We start from the raw sequence: 16,577 nt of genomic DNA, 5'->3' as shown, positions 1-16,577 counted from the left end.
ATTGCCCATCCATCCCCAATCCACTGCATTTGGAAGGTGGATTTCCTTCTGTCGAAGTGCCTCCAATCTGTTTAGAGCTCGTGTTTTGGATGATTTGGAGGTGATTTTTTGAAAAGCTAACCATGGCATATCACCATGGCTTCCCCCACGTGAAGATTGGCCTCTTCTTGCCATGCTACCTGCATACACATATCAAGAACACAGCAACAAACAACACCCAGTAATTAAAACAAAAAAATATGTGATCTGACTGTGACCTACTTGCCGAGTACACGGACCTACTCGGCAAGTAGTATGAACTCCTTGACAGATCGAGATCGGATCTGTGTAATCTGTGCAATAGTCCAAATTGTTCATAGGGTTTTGTTGTAAACACTTATCTAACCATAGATCTTGAAGAAATTACTCCTAACAACATCTAATTCATGACTAAATCAAAACCCTAGAATTTGGGAAAAACTCCCCAAATCCGAAATCACATCAAATCTGGGCAGATCTGTGATAAAAATTGAACCTTTCATGAAATTAAAGGGTAAAGATGTTACCTTGTTGCTTGAATGAAGAGAAACAAGTAGAAAATTGGAGAGATCTTGAAAAGTGCTTTGAGAGGCGGCTGAGAGAAAGTACTCGGCGAGTAATGGGATGAAATGGTGAATAATAACGTTTTTTACAGATTTTATTTCACTAGATTTGAACCGGCTACTCACCGAGTAGAATGGGTCTACTTGCCGAGTAGACGCGCTTATTATCGACTTTTGACTGAAAACGGGCACTTACTCGCCGAGTAGAGTCGATCTACTCGCCGAGTAGATGTCACAGGTTGAAAAAAATTTGTATTTTGGAAAAATTAATGTATCAATCCATTTGTTTAGCCCATCCACCCCACACTCTAAGCATAGCTTGTCCTCAAGCATTTGTAGACATAAAATAAATGAAGAAGAATGAAAAAAACAAAATGAAAAATAAAGAAAAGGAAAGAAAATGCAAACTCGAGACTCGGGTTGCCTCCCGAGAAGCGCTTCTTTTGATGGAGTCATTAGCTAGACTCCGCCCCGTCTACGTATTTGCAATCCCGCTTAGTAGCAACTCCTCCAATCCTTCATTCCGGGGGACACCTTCTTCATATTTCTTTACTCTATGACCATTGACTTTCAATGGCGTGCCATCGCTTGATATCAACTCTATAGCCCCGTGTGGAAACACCGTCTTGACCAAAAAGGGACCATCCCACCTTGATTTGAGTTTGCCCGAGAAAAGTTTTAATCGGGAATTGAAAAACAATACTTTTTGGCCTTCATGAATGTCTTTACTTTTGATTCTTTTATCATGCCATTTCTTGGTCTTTTCTTTATAGAGCCAAGAACTAGAATAGACATCATTTCTTAGCTCTTCAAGGTCATTCATTTGCATCAACTGGTTGCTCTTTAATTCTTCTATATCGAAGTTGCACCTCTTTAAAGCCCAATATGCCTTATGCTCGATCTTGACCGGTAAATGGCATTGCTTTCCATAAACTAACCTATATGGTGTAGTACCAATAGGTGTTTTGAAAGCTGTACGAAATGCCCATAGCGCGTCATCCAATTTATCCGACCATTCCTTGCGGTTGCTTCCCACCGATTTCTCTAAAATACGCTTCAAGGCTCGATTGGTCACTTCGGTTTGTCCACTAGTTTGTGGATGGTATGACGTGGAGAACTTATGGGTAACCCCATATTTATTTAGCACTTTTTCCAATTGATCATTGGCAAAATGTGTGCCTCGGTCACTGATTAAAGCCTTCGGAACACCAAACCGTGAGAATAGCTTCTTCAAGAATCGTACCACTACCCTTCCGTCATTTGTTGGTAAAGCTTGCGCCTCCGCCCATTTTGAGACATAATCGACCGCCACTAGTATGTACTTGTTTCCTTTGGATATGGGAAAAGGTCCCATGAAGTCAATGCCCCATACGTCGAACACCTCGCACACTTGGATGCTATGTTGTGGCATTTCATTTCGAGATGAAATGTTTCCCACTCTTTGACAAGCATCACATTCTTTGACAAATTGGGCGGCATCTTTAAAGATTGTAGGCCAATAGAACCCAATGTCAAAGATCTTCTTTGCAGTGTAGTGTGCTCCATGATGTCCTCCCGTGGGCCCGCTATGGCAATGTTCTAATATTCTTCGGCTTTCCTTCCCGAACACACATCTTCGTATGATTCCATCCGCACAGCTTCGGAAGAGGTATGGGTCGTCCCAAAAGTAATATTTGATCTCCGTAAAGAATTTCTTCTTTTGTTGACTACTATAATTCTTCGGGATGTAATTTGTAGCTAAATAATTAGCTATGTCTGCGAACCATGGCTCCTCTCCCACTGACACCATAATGTATTCATCCGGAAAGTCGTCTCCATCCTTATCTTCTTGCAATTGCGGGTTCTCGAGCCTAGATAAATGATCAGCCGCTACATTCTCCATTCCTTTCTTGTCTCGTATTTCTATGTCGAATTCTTGAAGAAGCAGCACCCATCGTATCAGTCTTGGCTTAGCATCCTGTTTGGAAAACAAATACTTGATAGATGAGTGGTCAGTAAAAACAATGGTTTTAGATAAAACCAAGTAAGGGCGAAATTTGTCAAAAGCATAAACCACAGCTAACAATTCTTTTTCAGTAGTAGTGTAATTCTCTTGGGCGGGGTTTAAGGTCTTGCTAGCATAGTAGATGGGTTGAAAGTGCTTATCAACCCGTTGACCAAGGACCGCTCCTAATGCATAGTCACTAGCATCACACATGATCTCAAAGGGTAAGTTCCAATTTGGTGCAATAATGATCGGGGCATTAGTTAATTTTTCCTTTAGAAATTCAAATGCCTCTAAACACTCTTTAGTAAAATTAAAGGGTGCATCTTTAAGTAATAATTGTGTTAGAGGTTTAGTGATTTTGGAAAAATCCTTTATAAAACGCCGGTAAAAACCTGCGTGTCCTAAAAAACTCCTAATGCCCTTCACATTAGTTGGTGGGGGTAATTTGGCAATGGTGTCTATCTTTGCCCGATACACCTCAATTCCCTTTTTGGAGACTTTGTGTCCCAAAACTATACCCTCCTTGACCATGAAGTGACATTTTTCCCAATTTAGGACCAAGTCGGTTTTCTCACACCTAGCAAGCATTGAGTCAAGATTTGTTAGACAGTCATGGAAAGAAGATCCGAATACAGAAAAGTCATCCATAAAGACCTCCATGAATTTTTCCACCATATCATGGAATATGGCGGTCATACACCTTTGAAATGTCGCAGGTGCATTGCATAGTCCAAAAGGCATGCGTCTATAGGCGAAAGTCCCACTTGGGCATGTGAATGTGGTCTTTTCTTGGTCCATTGGGTCTATGGGTATTTGAAAATACCCTGAAAACCCATCTAGCAAGCAATAATAGCTATGGCCCGATAGTCTCTCTAACATTTGATCTATAAAAGGTAGGGGGAAATGGTCTTTACAAGTGGCATCGTTTAGCTTTCGATAGTCGATGCACACTCGCCAATCGGTTACCGTTCGCATCGGAATTAACTCGTTCTTTTCGTTGGTGATGACCGTCATTCCTCCTTTCTTGGGCACCACTTGGACCGGACTCACCCATGGACTATCGGAAATGGAGTAGATGATCCCTGCATCTAAGAGTTTGACCACCTCCTTTTTGACTACTTCTTGCATGTTCGGGTTCAATCTTCTTTGGTGTTGCACCACCGGCCTTGCTCCTTCTTCTAGATTGATTTTGTGAGAGCAATATGATAGGCTTATTCCCTTGATGTCGGAGATGCTCCATGCGATGGCTCATTTCCGTTTCTTCAACACGTGTACAAGTTCCTCCTTTTCCGTCTTGGATAGATCCGAGGCTATGATTACAGGCTTCTAATTTCCTTCTTCTAGAAAGACATACTCCAGATGGTCAGGTAACGTTTTAAGCTCTGTTTGGTTGTTCTTAGTGACGGACTCGCCGAGTGTAGGTGTGGTACTCGGCGAGTTTGCAGCTGCATTCACGACTTCTGTCTTCTCATCAGATGTACTCGGCGAGTAGATCGGCCCTACTCGGCGAGTAGGGCTGTCAGATTGCTTCATTATTTCTTCATACTCCGCTTCTTCCAACAGTCTTTCAATCTCTAATAAATCCTTTTATGGATCAAATGCTTCATCTAAAGCTGCAAACTTGCTAGAATCTTCAGGTATGTCTTCCTCCAATAGTTCGTCGAGCATGTCGATTGAGAACGTCGTGTCGTCACTACTCCTATAGTACTTCATAGCTTGGTCTACCCCGAATGTTACTGAATCGTCCCCAACTTGCAAGGTGAGCTTAGAATCTCTCATGTCTACGATAGCGCTAGCTGTGTTGAGGCAAGGCCTTCTAAGTATAATTGGCACTTGCGGATCCGCCTCCATGTCTAGAATGATGAAATCAGCCGGGAAGACAAATTTGTCCACTTTCACTAGCAAATCTTCACATATGCCTCTTGGGAAGGTGACTGTCTTGTTTGCCAAATGAATTGCCATGCGAATTGGCCTTGGCTCCAGGAGGTCTAGCTTCTTAAAGAATGAGTATGGCATAAGATTCACACTTGCTCCAGAATCAGCTAATGCATGAATTGCAGCCAAGTTGCCAAATTGGCAAGGTAAAGTTAAGCTCCCCGGATCACCCTTCTTCTTTGGTAGCTTGTTTAGCATTGCGGCGGAGCAGTTCTCATTAAGCACCACCTTCTGTACTTCCTCCATCTTTCTTCTATTGGTGAGGAGCTCCTTAAGGAACTTTGCATACTTGGGCATTTGCATGACGGCTTCAATGAAAGGAATGTTGATTTGAAGAGTTTTAATGTGGTCTAGAAACTTCTGATATTCCTCTTCCTGCTTCTCTTTCTTGGCTCGGGCTGGGTATGGCATTGGAGGCTGGTAAGGCTTTACGGGAGGCTGTTCATTCGTTTTTGATGGGGTACTCGCCGAGTCCATCGGCCCTACTCGGCGAGTAGGATTCTCAGATTGTGATTCTTGGTTTTCTGCTTGTTCTTCCACTCCTTCCTTCTGTGAGTCCCTGGTTGCTTCAGTTCGAATGGGGGCCAGAGGAGTGATGATCTTCCCACTTCTTGTTGTGACAATGTTTATTTGCGCGCCTCGTGGGTTGTTTTTGGTTTTGCTAGGAAGTTCACCCGGTGACCTTTGGTTAAGTTGTTGAGCAAGTTGCCCAAGCTATGTTTCTATATTATGGATGGATGCTTGCTGGTTCCTGAGCATGGTTCTTGTTTCTTGGATAGCAGCATCATGGTCACTATGCCTTTTTTCGGAAGCAACCACAAATTTAGTAAGCATATCTTCCAAGCTTGGCTTCCTTTCTTGCACCGGCTCCTCCTTTTGATAAAATCCTCTCCCTTTTTGTCTATGCTTCTCCTCCTTGGCCTTCTTGTACTCTTCGTAAGGAAGCCACTCTTTCTTTTGTTTGCACCAGTCCTCATCATATCGGTCTCCGCTCGAATAACACGCTTGCGCCTTCATGTTGCCATTCTCATCCAAATCGCAATCTCTAGTGAGGTGAGGTCCATTTCAGTTTTCACAACCCACCCGAATAGCATGGATAGTTTGATCCATTTTGTCCATTCTCCTATCCATGGTTTTTATCATAGCCATGACCGCGGATAAGTCTTCAGTAGCAGCATAAGCGGCTCCCCTCGTGACATCATGCCTAGGGTTGTGGTATTCTCTAGAGTGTTTAGAGAATTCTTCAATCAATTCTTTAATCACCGGGGGTGGCTTCTTTGTAAGTAGGCCTTGCAAGTCTAGTAACTTCCGGGTTGTGACATTGACTCCATCATAGAAGATGGAAACTTCTTGCTGGCTGTTTAGATCATGGTGTGGGCAGTTTCTTAGCAGACTTTTGTACCTCTCCCATGCTTCATATAGCGACTGTCCAGCTTGTTGTTCAAAGTTTGCAATGGCCTTCTTCAGTGTGGCTATCTTGGAAGGTGGGAAAAAGTGAACAATGAATTCTTCCTTCATCTTGGCCCAAGTAGTGACTGATCCGGGGGGAAGTGACTTGAGCCAGTCTTTAGCAGCACCCTTGAAGGTTACCGGAAGCATATGAAGTAGTTGAGTTTCGCGGGTTACATTTGGAATATTAAAGTAATCAACTACATCATTGATTTCATCCAAATGTTTGTAGGCATCTTCATGATCTTTCCCATAGAAAGGTATTTCCTAGAGTGAAGCTAGGATATGACCTTTTAGCTCGAAGGTAGCAGTCGCGGGAATTGCGGGTTGCACAAGTCCCGGGCCATTGTCGTCGCGCATCCTCTTCTTCCATTCTCCCATGGGGATTTCATCAATGTTAGCCATTGTGAAGGCTAACTCTTCCTCCGACTCAGTTTCTTGCTCGTACGTTGCCTCCTCTTCTTCCTCGGTCTCGTACCCAATATCTTCTTGAATTGGTTCCTCAATTATCAAAGAAGCGCTAGAAGCTCCTGATTTACTGCTCTTCTTTTTCCCAAAAACGGTCTTCAAGTTGGAAAATGGTGATTTCTTTGGTGTGCTTGAACTCTCCACATCCTTTCCTTTGTTTCTTTTCAATGCGGATTCGGGATCTTCAAACGAGGGTACCAGTGGTGTGTTTGATCCTCTGGTCATGAAAGTCCTGCAATCAATAGAATAAAAAGCGTAAAAAGAACAACAAGATTGTACTAAAAAAAAAAATTTCTGCTAACTAAACTGCTACTCGCCGAGTAGGTGCGATTGCACTCGGCGAGTATCAGTGGTATTTTGAAAAAAATTCTAAATTTAATACTAAACTAAAACAGATACTAAAACCTAATTACTAATTACTAATTTGCAATAAATGAACTTTATGCAAGTAAACTCACACAAAGGATCGAAAAAATTAGGAATTAGCTTAATTATTTGGAACCGTTCCCCGGCAACGGCACCAAAAACTTGATGTGTGTGAAATGCACTTGTTTTATCCCTACTTTTAATTAATAAATTGAACACACAAAGGCAGTGAACCTGTCTTTTAGTGGTATAGATTAGTAAGTAAGGTATCGAACTCAGGGAACGGAAAATTTAACTAATAGCTAATTTTAACTAAAACAAATAATAAAAGTAAATGGTTTTTCTCTAGTTTTGCAAGACTAGAAACTTAGACACACTAAATTAACTAATTAACTAAAGCAACAACTATTCACCAAATTTGATAAAGATGTTTCCATTTAGGTTCAACCAATTCACTCCTATGGTTATTTAAGTTTATGGTAGATTAATTGCTATTGGTTACCAATTATAATAGTTAGGTTCATGTTCATTACTCCTAACCCTTAGACAATTAACTAATTTAAACGTTGATCAAGTGTTTAAACTAATTAATTCCCTAGATTAATTATTTGGATTAAATAAGATTTGTAATGGTCAATTAAGTTATTAATTCAATTAACCTCTTGTTGATGGTTTCTCAAACAAGCTCACACATTAATCTTCCTATTTTCTTATTAATCTTAGTTTCATAATCATTACTTCTAAGCATATGGTTTAGTATTCACATAAACATATGAGGTTAACAATTAAGAGATGTTCATGCAACCTAATTGCCTTCCAATTAACAGAAAATAGTAGTGATTAATACATAAGGTTCTTTAACAAACTTAATTTAATAAATCACCAATAGACAATTAAGCAAAAATCAATAATTAAACCATAGGAGTTCCTTGGTATTCTCCAAACAGAATCAAAAACGAATTTAGTTCATAATTGCAGTAGAAACAAACATATAAACAAAGTTTTCTAAAGCAAACATATTCAATTCCTAAATCTAAGTGGTAGAATTAACCTAATTGCTTGAATTCTTCAAAAGATTGAAGCTTAGGGTTCCTTAGCGTCTTCTAGGGCTCTTAGTCGCAGTTAAACCTTCAAAAATCGCCAGGAGTGTAGTCCCATTAGATAAGGATTCGTCTTTTATAGATATCCCAAAACAGGGTGTACTCGGCGAGTAGCAGAACCAACTCGCCGAGTAGGTCCATAGTTATCCGCCTTGAATCAGCAGTCGTATCTATCTTCTGGAACATCCTCGTGTACTCGGCGAGTAGATGACCTTTTTCACTCTTTGATCTTCAATTGCTTCCTTTTTCTCCCTTTTACTTCCAAGCATATCTTTTGGACTGAAAACAAAATTTACAACATTTTAAGTACCTTTTGTCCACATTATTCACATAATTAATTAAAAATACTGAGAATATATGCTAAATAATTAACTAATTATGCACATATCAAAAACCGACATCATTAGGAATCATAGAGACCTCCTTAAACTTCTACATCAAAATGGGTGAGCCTAGTCATAGTAAGACTGACAATGTCAATATTTAAACATGCGAGGACACATGTTGTAACTTTCTTATACATATAATAGATACACTTCTAATATATATATATATATATATATATATATATATATATATATATATATATATATATATATATATATATATATATATATATATATATATAATGGTAAATTTAAAACTCTTTAAATTTAGTTGTCTATTGTTAATTCTAATTAATTGCGAGGACATAATATAATAATTAATAAACCAGAAGGGGTTAATATTCAAATTTATAAATCTCTATTATAAATAATATTAAATATTTAAATTCACTATTTAAATAAATAAATATTCAAATTCAAATAATCATATTTAAATAATATTTATCAATTTTACAGATTTAAAACATTTTAAATTTCGTATTTTTCCATATTTGATAAAAATTCTAATTTGAAAAATGGAAGAAAAATTGAAACCCTAATTTTGCCGCGCTCACGTCGTGAGCTCTATGCTCTCACGTTGTGTGCAACGATTAGGTTTTAACACTTACGAATTTTTCAATTAATCTTCTTTCATTAATTTCAAACAAGTATTTTCAGAACATATGGACTTAGGGTGAATGTAATCATGAACCAATGGCTCTGATACCGATGTTGGGTTTTCTACACATTAAATACACTATAAACTAGGCATCAGAAAAAATAAAACTACGATACACCTAGGTGTACATGAAACCTATGGATTTATGGTTTCATGCTAATTACATCTACCCTATAAAACAAAACCATAAGGAAGAAAAACATACCTCGTATGTATCCCTTAATCTCCATGCTTGAAATCTTGATCCTCAATGAAGCTGTTTGGATGAGAGGACAAACCAGAATCCCTCTAATGGTATCACACCCAATGACACCAAATAGTGGAATAAAAATAACTAGGAGAATGGTCAATTTCACAAACCCAAAGAGGGTTTGAAATCGTCCCTGAGAGGGGGGGGGGGGGGGGAGAAGGGTTTGTGAAACTTCAAGCCAAGGTGCAAGGAAGAATGAAATCCCTAAGGCACTATTTATAGCCTTGGATCCCTTCCTAGGTTTTGTACTCCTTCCCATGTGGGATGAAGTACCTAGAACGAATTTCACTCTTTTTCCCATGTGAGATGGAGTGATTTTCATACAACCCTAATTCCATAAGGGTTCTGGAACATTCCTGATTAACCAACTATCGATTAATAAATATTCAACCCTTTAATTAATTAATCTGTTAATTAATTCCCAAAATATATTCCAAATAGTTTCTAATTAATTATTAACCATAATAATTAATAAACAAATTTCTCATTTATTTATTCTACTCAATTTGGATCTTGAGGGCAACCCAAAAGGACCCTGTTAGTATTAGAAATATCACCGATAGTTAATGACTTTGGACACTCTTTCCAACAAATATATCAAACAAAAAACATCATATATCATTATAGATTCGTGTACACTGAATATCTTAAAAAAACAAGAAAAATATTTATCGTAATTCGTAAACAATGATGATTGGAGGATGATATTCTAGAACCCAAAATAGAGTTCATTAGTTTGTGTGCACACTAAAATAACAATCATTCTTCTTGTAAATGCTAAACGATGATCATAAAGCCAAGAACACCAAAACTTCAAACCCAAACTTGGGTTGTTTTCCAGTACCAAACAGAAGCAATGATCCTCGAGTATCTAGTACTAATCCAATTAATTCAGATATACAAAATCTTGGTCCATACGTTGTAAGGCCATTATTGAAAATTTAAGGCGATTTGATTATTAAATCTATGAGAAAAAAAACACTGCAAGTGGGTCTTCAAAACCAAGAATGACATTTGTTATTTGTTTTGCTTTGTATATCTTCTTTAGGTGGCGTGTAAATGAGAGAACCAAGATGGAGGGGTATTTATATCATTCTCTTACCTGACAACTTAATAGTTATTTAAAATTCAAATAATATGATAAATATAAATTAAGAAATGGTAATTATTAAACCATATGATTAGATACATATCAAGTCCCTCGATTTTTTATTTCTAAATAAGTCATCTTACTATTGGTGATTTAATAAAGTAGTCTCTTAATTATTGTTCTTGTTTTTTTGAAACTTAGATTGTACTTTGTGTATAACCCAATATGTCAATGTATCATTAACAATGCTAATAACTTGTTAAGACAACAAAGACATTCCAACAAAATCTCATTTATGCATATTAAGTCCCTTGAATTTTTATTTCTAAATAAGTCATCTTACTATTGATAAATTAATAAGTAGTATTTATTGTTCTTGTTTTTTTTGAAACTTGGATTGTACTCTGTGTATAACACAATATGTCAATTTATCATCAACAATGCCTATAACTTGTTATGACAACATATACATTCCAACAAAATCTCATTTACGCATGGTACACCAACTATATAGTATCACTGAAAATGGTTTATATCTTCAATTTACCATCATGATCAAGTCAACATAGTGTATGAAATCCATGACAAGTACTAAAAATCAAAACTAGAAGATATAAAATAGTCCTATAAGTAAGTGATAAAATATTTCATTATTCTTAATATCCATATGAATACTAGACATGAAATGATGTCAATCTCAAAGTGTTCAATATTATGTTTCTCGATAGAGATTTGTGGCAACCACAAAACCAAATTGCACAACTGATCTAACATCACAAAGTTTAATAATAGCCATGCATTTAGTGTTAATGTCGAGTAATCATGTGGCCCATTGATATATCTCTTACCTCGAGGTAAAAAATATCCAATAAGCTACTACATAGACCTCACCCATTCATCATGTCATACATGCACATTCATACATGGCTTCCAGTTACGAACAACGTTAGAGAATGTTAAAACATATCAGACTATAAGTTGAGAATCTTATGCATCTTCGCTTTTAGGACATAAGATATTATCGTATTAGAATTACATGTGACATGATCCATACATAATCTCAAAGTGCGATTCATTAGTTGTATCTTTATGCTATATCAATCTTTATGGATAATTAGTTAACCCCTTACAATATTCTTAATTCACTACTTCATCGTTGAACTACTTATTACAGAAGTTTTGAATCAACTAGTTTACATGGAAGTAAATAAACATACGAATGGAACATAAAAACGTACTAATGAAAATATATGCTCATGACATACACTAAAATCTCAATATAATAATCATTACATAAGATTAGATATTACCTGAGCCTAGTTATTACTCATATATTTAATAAGAAAACGAATCCTAACTGTCAGGGGCGGAGCTTTATTAACCCCTGATTTTTTTTTTGTTAGAAGTAACCCCTATATATTACTTTTATACATATTAGACCTAAAAATATAAAAGTTTAGCTATGACCCCCTGATCACTGATTTCCGTACATATTATATTTCTGCTCCCCTCCCCCAAATAGAATGCTGAAGCTCCGCCCCTGCTAACCATGAAAGAGAATCATCTTTATCACTTTGGAAACTAACATTAATGTAATCCTTTAAATTAAGCTTTTCACCTCCACCAAAACAAGAACATTTCTTTTGTTATTACCAAACACTTAGAGATTTTCTTGATCTCCACCTAATGATTTTCACCAAGACTAGCTTGATATCTACTTGTCATACTTAATGCACACATTACATCATGTCTCATACATACAATGACATACATGATCAATCACACAACTGAAGTATATGAGGCTAGACACATCTTATTTATCTACTTAGTGAAACTACGATACCGAGCTATGCTCAATGTCAGTGGAATTGGGACACATCTTATCTAGCTCAATGGAACTATAACATCTTATCCGGATCTCATTTTTTGAGCCACGGTCTTGAATCTCTTAAAGACTTTATCTATATGTGTAGTCTAGCTCAATGGATCTTCTAGATTGATATTTATAGATCTTGTAACCATATAATGAAAACCAAAGGTATTTCAAAAAAATTAATTTATGAACTTTATTCGAAATTTACATTACATCTTCATAATATATCATTTTAACAAAACCTTTTTCTTAGCAAGCAAATTCAAAAAAATCAATTTCAAAAACCATATTAATATGTTGATATTTCCATAATAGGTAGTTACAATATAAGATTATTTATTATTATTATTATTATTATTATTATTATTATTATTATTATTAGTGTGGTTAATCAGAAAGGAATTGAAGATTTTTTTGTAACTAACATAAAACCAGACTAGTTTTTTTCTATAATCGGTTCAATCAAAACTGAACCATTAGTTTGATATAGGGTTTAGAAAAACTACAAGTTTTTTTTATACATAGTTTCCGTATTTTGTAACCAAAAGATTTTTAACCAAAAATAATCAATTTTTTAAAATACAACCAAATCATATATGTGGGCCGCAACCCGACCCAGTTTGAATGTTTGAGCGTCGTCAAACAACTTTGTGTAGGAGACTAGGAGCTACTTGTTCAGCAAGAATCGCACGAATTCATACAAACGGATAGTTATCTACAAAATCCGTTCTAATTTGATACGCTAAGGTTTTTTTAATCCGATGGAGCTGAATCTTGAAGAAGGCAAGCACCTCTACGATGAATGCTCAACGTTAATCCTGGTTTGTTCTATTCGTTTCCCGCCTAGGGTTTAACACTGTGTATTTGCTTGTTATTGTTGTTCATTGTAACTTAAAAACCATAGAAGTTGAGGTTGCGTGTTATCCAATTTATGGCGTTAATTATCATTTTGGTGGATTGACTAATTTAGCCAGCGTTATCGATTGGAAATGTGGGGCAATTGGCGGTGGATCTTTTGATAGCTTCGACGAAAGCTGAGCGAATTGGTTACCTCGATGATCCAAACGTTCTTCCTTGTGTAGGAAATGATGCTTATACCCCTACTCCTCAAGGCGACCTTGCTCTCCCTCTTGAAGGTTGTAGTTCATTTTTTTTTTATCTGTTCATCTTTGCATCGCTTCACATGTTTGACAAGATGTTATTCAATAGTGTGCTTACTCTCTAATCATAAGTTTTACTTCTGCTGTGAAGCTTACGAGTCACCTTCTAATGCATTGACCCTAATCCAACAAAGATCACCAGTTGTTAAGGTAAGCTTTGCATCTTTATGCCATTGCGTTGTTTATATAAACTGTGTGTGTGTGTTTATCCGTATAAGAAATTACTTTGTGGTTTTCATGAATGTACACACTTAGGTTTCAGTGAAGTGTGATATCTTATCATCTTCCTCTTTAGCCTATGTCTACACAACTTGTATTGAATAATGATTTTGATTTGCTGAAATAATTGTGTCCTGATTGGCTATCTAAACAGGGGATGATGGTTGAGTTTGCTAAAAATCTTGCTGATTTTGCTGTTGCTTGTGGAAAGAAGCATATTGTAATCCTCTCTAGCTTAGACTTTGGCAGATGGCAGACAATTGATATGTCAAGGTATTAAATGATTCAGTGTTTTAGCATATAATTTAGTTACCCTAAGTGTAAGAAGAGCAAAACTTGGGTTCTATTTAATGACATTGTGACTATTTCAGTGGTTTGCAGATTTATTACCTCTCTAATGCGAAAGTAGATGGAGCAGATGATGACTGTGAAAAACTAGGGTTTAAAAGAATGAAGGAATATGATCCTACTCAAAAACTATGGAAGTATCTCAATGATTTAGCTGAAGGTAATGCTACTGAAGATGATATTTCATCTCTTGAAGATGATCTTGGAGAAGAAGACTACTATCCAAGTCTTCCTTTTGCTGCAATGTTTTCTTGTTTCAAAGTAATCCTCAAATACCATTTTGTTAATCAATCAGTTCAAATCATGATTAAAAAAGGGTAATTTAATTTACAATTTTTTTTTTTTAATATTGTTTAGGCCAAAGGTTTGAAGGTGACCTGCTTGTTATGTTATTGCTCTGAAGGAGATAACATTCCTGATGCGTTTCATTTAGCAGAGGCAGCATGTAATCTTGTGGGACAGAGTCCTGAATCCTTTAAAGGTGATTTTTTTTATAATTATTTTAATTATTTTTTAATATTACATTTATTCACTTCTTGATATACATCAAAAAGTTGGTTCACATACTGTTTTTGGAAGGATCATTGGAATCTGTCAAAGGAATTGGAATTAAGGAATCATAATCTGTCACAGATTTGTTAGCAGGAAATGAAATGGAATTCAATTATAAAAATTTAGAGATTTTTTTTTTCTATATTTACGTAGTTTTTGTTTATTGTAAATATATACTTGTTTTTTTTTTTAACTAGGGTTACTTTTCAAAATGTTTTCAATGTGCCAACAAATGCATTTTATTTTTTTAAAAGGATAACCAACTCATGTAACCAATTTTACGCTTCTGGCCTAGATTTTAACTTTTGTTGTGAATTTGGTCCGAACATTAAGTTATATTACGAATTCATCCCAAATTTGATTTTTCTACAACTTTTTAAAGACTTTTTTAGAATTTTTATAACTTTTTTAAAACATTTAAAAATACTTCTGTTAAAGATAAATTGTATGAAAGTGAAAAAGAAGTTCAAAAAAATGTAAAAGAAGCTTAGAACATTGTATTAAAAACTTGTAAAAAAAGTTTATAAACTTCTAGTTAAAATGTACAAAACAGTTATAATATTTTTTTGAAACATTTACAAAATACTTTTGGTTAAAAACAGTTGTATTAAAAATGTATGAGAGTAGAAAAATTCAAAAAGTTATAACCCAAGTTTAAAAAGTTGTATTAAAATTTGTAAACCACTTCGTAATGCATGGATGAGTTCTAAAAAAGTTTTTAAACAGTTGTAGAAAAATAAAATTTGCAACTTAAACTAAGAAAAAGAAAATCAAAGAAAAGTTTGTAATTTGTAAAGTTTTCTGAAAAGGTCTTAAAAAACTTATAGAAAAATAAATTTGTAAATAAAATTGAATTTGGTATGAATTCATAATAAAATATAATATTCGGACCAAATTTGTAACAAAATTTAAAATCTGGGCCAAAAGTGTAAAATTGCAAAGAGGTGACTTATTCAACCTGAGTTATCCGGTAAACATACTGAAAACATGAAGACATTTTGAAAAGTTTCTTTCAACAATCCAGTGTTAACCCTTTTAACTATTTCAATTCCAATTCTGTTAACAAAACATGCTTTATTTGATGCACTGATATGTTGTTGTTGTTGTTGTTGTTGTTGTTAAGGAAATGAAGGTGGCAGATGGGTGATTCCATTTTCATGGCAGAGTGTTTATGGGCCACCTCCAGATATGTCGCTCTTCTAGTAACCATGAACTTTGCTCATGTTATTATCTTAGTTGTAAGTAGGACCCAAATATTTTGTTTTTTATTTTATGCTGTGACCATGTGATTATGATTTTTCTTGTTTAATGAATAGCGAATACAAAAATGGAAGAGATCATGTCAAATGACCCAATATTAAGTTTGCCTATGATTATTAAATATTCAGATTCAGATTTAAAAAAAAAAAATTTGAAATGCTAATATCTTAATTATGATGATATTGACGAGTAGAGATTTCTCATTGTAAGAATGATTCTTATTTGAGTGTTTAGTTTCTAAAACTAACAATGGTTAAAATAAGTTGCATTGAACCTTATTCATTCTACAACCTAGGCCAGACTATGGATAACATCAATCTAAGAACTTGATTTTGCAAAACGGCTTAGAAATTGTGACAGAAAAGTAAGAAGAGGAACATGGGGATGACGACGAATTCTATCCCCCTTTTGCAAATACGTTATGTTGAGTTTCTTGAATTTTTACAAATTCATCAATCTGAACAGAAGCCTCAACAAGATTATAACTCTTGTAGATCTTGTATTTTGTTAGAATTGGTATCAGACCCATATTTGTTAAAGATGAATGATATATTGATTTATTGCATGTGGTGGTTCATGTAATTGTGTTAAATTATGAAATTTACTAATTTAGGGGCCAAATGATCCGATAAGAATATGTTATGTTCAACAATACTAGAATAAAGTTATTGAAATATATGATTGAATGATTTAACATACAAATGTTGCTCTAGTTTCACATGAACTGTTTTCTTCACGTAATCTAGCAAAATAAATGTTTTATAATCGTTTCTTTCGTTTCTGTTTCAAATCTCTCTACCTAATAAAAACCTCCTTAAGGTGCCACATGTCCCTCTAATAACTCATAACAATCCACGTGTCATTTCCTCATCTTTTCTCAGAAACTAATTCCTGC

General features: G+C 35.4%; 1 protein-coding gene and 1 non-coding gene across 3 annotated transcripts; both read left to right on the top strand.

Annotated features, from left to right (window-relative positions):
* The first annotated feature begins 5,866 nt into the window (after window positions 1-5,866).
* On the top strand, window positions 5,867-5,973 carry LOC144999227 (small nucleolar RNA R71). The gene has a single exon (XR_013660745.1). It is a non-coding gene; the product is annotated as a small nucleolar RNA R71 (small nucleolar RNA).
* A 6,801-nt stretch (window positions 5,974-12,774) lies between these two features.
* On the top strand, window positions 12,775-15,792 carry LOC145047269 (clast3-like protein). Of its 2 annotated transcripts, none has more exons than XM_078995522.1 (7): window positions 12,775-12,964; window positions 13,114-13,279; window positions 13,395-13,453; window positions 13,677-13,795; window positions 13,894-14,131; window positions 14,228-14,351; window positions 15,555-15,792. In XM_078995522.1, exons 1-7 carry the CDS (start codon window positions 12,905-12,907, stop codon window positions 15,623-15,625), a joined length of 837 nt encoding a protein of 278 aa, XP_078851648.1. In that variant the 5' UTR covers window positions 12,775-12,904; the 3' UTR covers window positions 15,626-15,792. The 2 variants fall into 2 exon arrangements, with proteins under 2 accessions (XP_078851648.1, XP_078851647.1); XM_078995521.1 differs by having other exon boundaries at window positions 12,777-12,964; window positions 15,546-15,792.
* Window positions 15,793-16,577: the final 785 nt, after the last annotated feature.

This window comes from Lactuca saligna, chromosome 5, assembly GCF_052625555.1.
Source record: "Lactuca saligna cultivar CGN05327 chromosome 5, ASM5262555v1, whole genome shotgun sequence".
Taxonomy (NCBI): Eukaryota; Viridiplantae; Streptophyta; class Magnoliopsida; order Asterales; family Asteraceae; genus Lactuca; species Lactuca saligna.
Note: the sequence above shows the minus strand (reverse complement) of the source record. Positions and strands in the feature narration are given on the sequence as shown.